The sequence below is a fragment of the Apium graveolens genome, chromosome 6 (assembly GCF_009905375.1).
Source record: "Apium graveolens cultivar Ventura chromosome 6, ASM990537v1, whole genome shotgun sequence".
In the NCBI taxonomy this organism is placed as follows: Eukaryota; Viridiplantae; Streptophyta; class Magnoliopsida; order Apiales; family Apiaceae; genus Apium; species Apium graveolens.
Genome location: NC_133652.1, coordinates 3063371 through 3071685, shown reverse-complemented (window position 1 = coordinate 3071685; position 8315 = coordinate 3063371). Strand labels below are relative to the sequence as shown.

The following is an 8315-nucleotide window of genomic DNA, read 5'->3' as shown; positions in this document are numbered from 1 at the left end:
GAATATTTGGGTAAATGGGCAAATTCATCACTGTGCTTTTCGAAAACTTTCACTTGGGTCACCAACCCAAAAAAGCTTTCAGTCACATAACAGTTTCATACAATATTGTCAATCGTAACACTTGATTTCAAATTATTTTCACGTCCGTTAAATCGCCATTGACTTTAATGGTGTGTCGTTAACTTTAACCACGTCGGTGCCACTTCGGTGTCACATCTGTGCCAGATGTAATAACCCGACCCGTTTCTAAATAACCACCCATATCAAATAAACCCGATTTACTAAAGAAAATTAAGGGTTTATTATTACTTACATCTAAACCAACACATACGACTGGAGAAAGGGGGCGATCGATCAATCAAAACGGACGACAGATGTGATCGAAGATTGAAGGCAACCTAGTAATCATGTAAGTTTCGATCTTATGCTCATATTTACCCTATTATATATATATGGTTTATATATGTAAGTTTCGACCTTATTGTGATATATAGGTTAAACCCTAAACTGATAGTTATTACAATTCTGAAACCCTAATTTGTACTCATTACTTAATTGGTAGTATAATTATGAACCCTAAATCGATATACATGTGTTTTACAGGCCTCAAGATCTAGTAATATATTATGGTGGTCATTTTATGACTTTTATCTGCTGTAGGGAGGGATGGAAATAACTCCATTTTTCATGTTGCAATGGTTGTGGTTGAGACTGAATCATATGATAGCTGGAAGTGGTTCTTAATGCTTGTTGCTGAAGATCTTAGATTAGGGACTGGTTATGGATATACCTTCATTTCTGACCAACAAAAGGTACATCAGTCCCTTCATTATTTTATTATGTTGGATAATTTTTTGTTTGATAATTTTTTGTTGGTTATAGATCTTTATTTTGTTGGATAATTTTTTGACAGGGGCTAATAAAGGTTGTGAAAGAACTGCTACCACATATAGAGCACAGGAATTGCACAAGGCATATATATTCCAACCTTGGAAAGAAACATGGAAGTGAGGCTGTGAGGAATATTTTTTATGATGCTAGTGATGCCACATATCCTGAAGCTTTTAAAGCTGCAATGAGGGATCTTGAGAAGGCATCAAAGAGGGATTGGGTGATAATGAATAGGTTTGAACCACATGTATGGTCTAAAGCTTTCTTTGGAACACATTGCAACACAGATATCACCGAGAATAACATCTCGGAGTGTTTTAATTCATGGATTCTGAAATCCAGATTCATGCCATTAATTGAAATATTGACTGATATCCATGATAAGATTATGGAAAGATTACATCAGAAAAGAGATGTTATGCAAAATGTAGATTGTATTATTCTTCCTTGAACTCAGAAAATTTTAAATGATGCGGTTGTAGCAAGTTCTGAGTATAGTGTGCTTTGGGATGGGAGACATAATTTTCAAGTGAAATGGAGGGGGGTAGGATTTTGTGTAAACTTAACAGAACATACATGCTCATGTAGGGTCTGGGAATTAACAGGGGCACCATATTGTCACGCTGTTGCTGCTATACAGAAAAGTAGGCCTAATCCAACTGATTTTGTGTCCCGTTATTTTAAGAAAGAAACTTATATGAAGGCTTACTCTCACTTTTTGGAAGTGATAAGGGGTGAGCCTTTTTGGGAAGAGGTTGATGGAGATACTATTATGCCACCTCCAAGAATGAAGACATTGAGAGGAAGGCCTAAAAGGCAGAGAAGGAGAGAAGGTTGGGAAGGATCAGTTAACAGGGGTGGGAATAGTAAGTTAAGCAAGCTAAGTAGACAAGGCAGGGTGATGCACTGCAGTAATTGTAAGAAACCGGGACATAACATCACCAAATGCCCTGAAGAAACTCAGAGGACCCCTTCAACAAAGAAACAGAGAGGGAAAAAAAGAAGAAAACTCAAGAAGAAGAAGAAATTGCAAGTGAGATGGAGAGGCATGACATTGAAAAAGAAACAGGGGAAGATGAGCTTATGGAGGAGGCAATGAGAAATGAGGAAATGTTTTCAAGTCAAAAACCTAACACACCAAGGAGAAGCCAGAGGCTTGCACAGTCCACTCAAAGCACACTTGAAGATGTTACTCCAAGCACTCAAGTCAACTGGCTTATTTTTGTAAGATCTTAAAGATTTCTATCAAGTTTTGTAATTTCTTAGCCCATTACTAATGTTTACTATCTTATTATTGCAGATGCATACACCTGGTTTGGTTTACAATGGTGGAACTAGTGGCACTCCAGATGCAGACATGCCAGGAACATCAAGAGTGAGAAAGGGGAAGAAAAGCAAGGGTCCAGTCAAATCATTCAAAGCCCCAAGGAAGAAGTAGTATTTGTTTTTATCAAAGTCATGTTTAAGTTTAAGTTTAAACTAAGTGACAGTCATGCTTAGTTTAAGTGCTTTTGTAAACTTCTATGAACTTAGCTTATGTCTTTTGTATGGTCAAGGAACCTATTTTATTACTTTTGTAAGCTCCAAGTGGGGAACCATGGCTGTCTTTTGGTGTTGAATTTATGATCTTGTAAGGAATCTTTCATGTTATGCAATGACAGAAATCACCCTTTCTTTCTTTTATCTTTCACAAACTAAAACAATCAAAATAAACCAAAATATTGTATTCACTTGCACTTAATATCACCATTACAACCAACAAACTGCTACTTCAACAACCAACTACTCCAACTACACTAATAAAACTACAACTACAATCATCCTATATCACCAACCAAAACATAAATACAAATATTACTGCAACTGCCAACAACTTCTTCAAAATACAATTTGCTCTCATCAATTTCTTTAACAACTCTTCCGCCTCCTCATTTTTGCGACGAAGTTTGCACACTTCTTCATGTAACACAAGCATTTTTCTTTCACAAAAATTGACATCAACTCCAACATTGTTCAAAGCATCTTCCTTCTTCTGCATTTTCGACTTTAAAACATTGATCACCTCTCTAGCCCTTTCCGAGTATGGTGGATCAGCCCAAACGAAAAAATTACATTTCTTACTAGGATTCTACCAATAAAACAAAAAAATCATCACATTCAACAATCTCAAAAGTTTTAAATTCTGAAAAAAACTCAATGTTACCTTGTATTGTGAACACCCAAAAAATCGCCTTCCCGGATCTAGTGTGCCCTCTTTCCACGCTTCTTGACATGGTGCTGGCAAATCGCATTTACATCTCACATCAAGATATTCAAACTCGCAGTTGTTTTTTCTACTAGTATAGAATGTATTAGAACTATTACCATAAGGGTTCCTAATTGAAGAAGATGAACTGTTCGAGCTAGACATGGAAGGGGGAAGAATGAAGGGTTGCATCTTCTAAGAATGAAATGGGGGATGGGTGGGTTATTCAAGAAGCAAGATAACGGGTAGTTCATGCCATGTCACTCTTCCATATAAGCATTCTGTTACTTTTTTAACGGGAGTAACGGGAGAAACTCAATTGAAATGTATACGTAGTACAAGTGTTTTTGGGTTGATGACCCAAGTGAAAGTTTTCGAAAAGTACAGTGATGAATTTGCCCATTTATCCAAGAATATTTATATTCTATCTGTTAAGCAATCTGAAAACAAAACGGCTATTTGTTTAGCTCGGTCTTTGTTTCACAATCAGGTTGTATTTGTCAGTTTGGGGGTTTGTCCCGACTGTGTTTTTATGTTTTATGTTTAATAAAATCTTATTGTTCGTCAAAAAAAAATTGATACTCCCTCCCTCATACGTATCATTTTGAAAGAAAAAAAAGTTATCCGATATTTTAAGAAAAAAAATGTTTTTCGTGAAATAATTTTTCCTATAGCTTATGTTACTTTTACCAAAAACTTTAGTTCAATATAGTTTTGAGAATCAAAAATGAAAAATAATTAAAAACATACTATTTAACAGAAGAAATAAACAAATGATTGACGTATGCAAATCTTCATACTTCATAGTGATTAGCAGAATTTAAAATTAAGTTCACGAGTTTCTCTTCTAACCATCACATTTTTAGAAAGAAAGTTATGAATAAAAAATTGTTAATCTTCGATCATCACAGTTTTAGGAATCAAATTATGGATAAAAAGTTGATAGAATTTTATTTACAAATTTCTTTTTTTCTCTGAAAAAACTCGATAGCACAGTTTGGAAAAAAAAATTTGAATTTTTTTTATTCTATTATCTTATCTTTTTTTATGAATCTAATTAGGGAGTACATAGTTCAAGACTTTCTCTTTAATAAAGACCTGCCAAGAACTTATAAAGGGGAAATAACTATATTCCTCATTTCTTTTAATTTAATATTAAAATAAGTCATTTTTAATTATAACGCATTATTGATAAAAAAAATAGCTATGAAAATAAATGACATCCAAACTTCTTATTATTTTTACTTTAGATTTAGATAAATCATTATAACTCAACAATTAGGCACATAGATTTAGACGCCTTGAAATTTTTTAGGGCTTGTGATAAGTGTCGAAGGTTCATAATATTTAGCAACATGCCCGCTGTGAGCCTGACTTCACTCACTAGCCCATGGCCGTTTGCTATGTGAGGGATTGATTTAATAGGGGAATTATCCAAGGTAAAACGGGGCGTGAAATATGCAGTGGTCGTACTAGACTATTTCACAAAATGGGCAGAAGTTGAACCATTAGCCATTATAACTGTTAAAAAACTTATGGATTTTGTTCATCGGGCCATTGTATGTCGCTACGAGATCCCTTATCAGCTTATTTCTGATAATGGCAAGCAATTTGATAGTGAAAAAATGAATAAGTTTTGCAAAAATCGGAAAATCAAGAAGAGTTTTCCGGTCGTTAGTCATCCAAAAAGTAACAGGTACATTGAGGCGATATATAAGATTATCAAGCACACTTCAAAAACCAGGCTGGAAGACATTAAAGGAAATGGGTCGACGAATTACCTAGAGCACTCTGGTCGTATAACACGACTGCTCGCAGTACCACGGGTGAGACCCCGTTTTCTCTCACATACGGGTGCAAAGCCATGGTACCTATTTAGATCAGTTCAGGGTCATTCATAAGCGATCATTATGACTCTCAGGCTAACGAGGTGAATCATCGGTTGTATCTTGATATGCTAAAAGAAACACGACAAGATTCTGACGCTCGTTTAGCGTCCTATCATCAGCGGGTCGCTAGATATTATAATGGGAAAGTTAAAGTACTCCCGTTGCATGTTGGAGATCTGGTCTTACGACGTGTCATGCCAAACACCAAAGTTCCTGGCCACGGGGTCTTTGGGGCAAACTGGGTGGGGACCTACAAGGTCAAAGCAGTGTTGTGGGAAGGTAGTTATCATCTCACATATATGAATGACACGTTAATTTCGCGGGCCTGAAATGCGGAGTATCTCAAAAAATACTACCAGTAGCGGACACACTTCACTCAGTAGCCTCTATTTTAAGTGTTTTTTTATATTTTAGACTCGGTATGAATAAATACATCTTAGTATAGGGGTAAGGGTCATATAGACGTCCCCTCTAGGTGGTACATATGTAATATGACCTTTTGGGTTTCGCTCTACTTATTTATGAATAATTTGTTTATTTGTTCAATTTTAAGAATTATGTATTGGTTAAGGATTATTCCATGTTAAATATAAAAAATTACGAGTAAATATTGAGGTAGGCATCACCCTCGCTTTGCTTTCAAACTTGTGGCATTCGCTAAAACATGCTGCAACATGATACTAAGAGGAACTCGCTATAGGCAACATTTTGGATAGGTCGCTTACTAAAAGGAATATCGATCAAGGTCGCCATTGCCAGCCTAATAAGGTTTATGATGATTATTAAACGTGATCCATATACAAATTAATAATAAGATTTGATATATCTAAGTTAAGGAATACATTTAAAGCGACCTTTGAAAAATATAAAGGGGCAGCTAAAATGCGGACCCCGCTTACTTGTATAAATTAATTGCAAAAAGCCACCAAGAGGAGCATACATAATATGCGACCCAGGAGGAAGCTTAAATGCATAAAAAACAACATATAAAAGGAACTAAAAGACGATTAAATAAAATCATTAAAATTCGTAGTTAAAGAGCGACCCAAATCAGTTAAATAAATTATAATTGTGGAGTTTTGAATGAATCCAATCTTCTTTAAGTTTGACATTGTTCATAAATAAATAAGAAAAACAGGAAATGAAGTTGGTGGCCGCACCTACTTTGGCCCACGGGCGGCATCCTCGACCTGCTTCTTTGCAAGCCCGACCGGCTTTTCTTCATGCCCCTTTTTAGATTCCTCATCCATTTTCACTTTAAGGTCTTCAACATATTGAACGAGGTGTTGCCCAAAAACGGACCAGTCAGAGTTAGGAACTTTGCGGAGAAAACGCTTCATGAAAACCTGTTGACAAAAACTGATTGTTCGGTCTCAAGCCTCGTCTTATCAAAAGTAGCGGCCTCTAGCTGAGTGGTCAAATCAATAATTTTTTTTATTAAGAAGCTCATTTTCCAACTGAGCCGTCTCAATTACAGTATCACGAGCTTTCTCCGTGTCCTTTACCTTTGCCATCTCCTTGCGGAGATCCTTTCACACCACCGTGATGTCCTCCTTCAACTTTAGTTTGTAATTCTCGGACATCTTCTCCGCATCCTTCTCTGTTTGAGCTAACTTGAATCGCATAATCATGTTGTCACATCTCAAATTCTTTCACTCTTTTGTATGGGAAACCTTTCTCATAAAGAGTTCCACGATCAGCTCAGAGGTAATGTCAATTGAGACACCAACATCTGCGTTAACCCAGTTATGGACCCCCGCTTCAGTTATGAATTGAGACCCTATTTTTATATATATATGATGAACCATTGTAGCATTAGGAGTGCCAGCCCATTGTTTCTTTGATGCGACGCCAGATTCAGGCGGCCCCTCAGGTTGAACCCGCTTAACAGAAGCTTCCACCGTGTTAGCGAGAGCAAGGGTCGGTTGGGGCTCGTGAATGACGATCCCCAAGATCAATGGGAGAAGAATGTATAACCCTATAATTGAACGGTAGCTATTAGGGTTGATTTGAATGGGTGCAAGGGAATATTCCTCGCAAACGTCCACGACGAAAGGGTGGAGATGAGAGGAAAACCCCAACTTTAGGCAGGCCACAGATGAGACCATGCGAGGAACGCGCCCACCATTTTCAGAATAATTAAAATGATAACATCTCATATGGTTCAGAGGAATAATTGGTTTGCAAACTAAGTGCAGTTTATCCACTAATTTCACCAGGTTCTCGGCTGTAAGGGTAGAATGTTGATCCATACAGGCCAACACACGGGGGCGATCCTGCCTTCACATTTGAGCTCCCCTCCTTATTAGGGGCTGGTCCTCCAACATAAATTGTTCCCTCTAGTTTAGGCCGGGGTAGAGATATATAGCTCAGGCTCTCTTCTAGCACGTAATCATGATCACACACAATTATTATCTTTTTTATCTCGTCAATGTCGCCATATGCGAACTCTCACTCGATATTTTTATCATCGTCAGAATCTTGAGCATCATAAAATTAACATGCAGGCTCTGTTAACGAGCTTGTGAGCGTTTCACTCTTTACATCAATTACATCTCTTTGGCCAGAGGGCCCTACCCCAACAAACAACCGATCAACTTTCGCGGTTAGCTGGCTTATCTCACGATGAGCCTTCTCGACATAGGTCAGGGGCTCTTGAGTCATTTCCACATCCTCGCAAAACGCTGCGTTCTCTCCTATATCCTCATCATTGGGATCAGGGTCATTAACCGAAAATAAATTCTGGAATGGTAACATTGAAAGGTTTCTTTTTGTGCCATTTACCAAGATCAGAGTCGCGGGTAAAATGTTCTTGATTCCATGATGGATCTGAAAATAGTTAGAATGAATAGGAGGAACTAGTCGCCACTTGGACTCTTGCTATGTTAGCGGCAAATTCCTCGCTAATTCTTGGGGTCGGAGAAAGAGGGTGCCGTGTTTTTCCAGATATTTCGTTAAGTTCCTTTTGGAACTCCTCAGAACTGTGCTGGTGGCGAGGAAAGTGGCTAAGTGGGGAAGAAGCTGATGACGCGTCACTCGACATCTGAAAAGATGGTGTTGTAATTAGTGCGTGATCCTAAAAAAAATAAAATAAAATAAAATAATGAAAGTCAAGGACAAGAAGAGTGTAAACTAGTGGCCTCATCACACACGAGCCTATATCTGAAATGGGGTCGTTGTCATATATCTAACTGGGTTCTCATGATTCCTAGGGCTCGTTTCAGGGTCCCCTCGTGATTAAGATATATCAAGAGACACATGTTATGAATAAACAAGCAAATATTTGACTT

The 8315-nt window shown here is 37.5% G+C and overlaps 1 protein-coding gene across 1 annotated transcript; it reads left to right on the top strand.

The window, feature by feature from the left end:
• The first annotated feature begins 4671 nt into the window (after positions 1-4671).
• LOC141664435 (uncharacterized) lies at positions 4672-5450 on the top strand. The gene is made up of 3 exons (XM_074470389.1): positions 4672-4962; positions 5058-5304; positions 5440-5450. The coding sequence occupies exons 1-3, from the start codon at positions 4672-4674 to the stop codon at positions 5448-5450; spliced, it is 549 nt and encodes a 182-aa protein (XP_074326490.1).
• The last annotated feature ends 2865 nt before the right edge of the window (positions 5451-8315 follow it).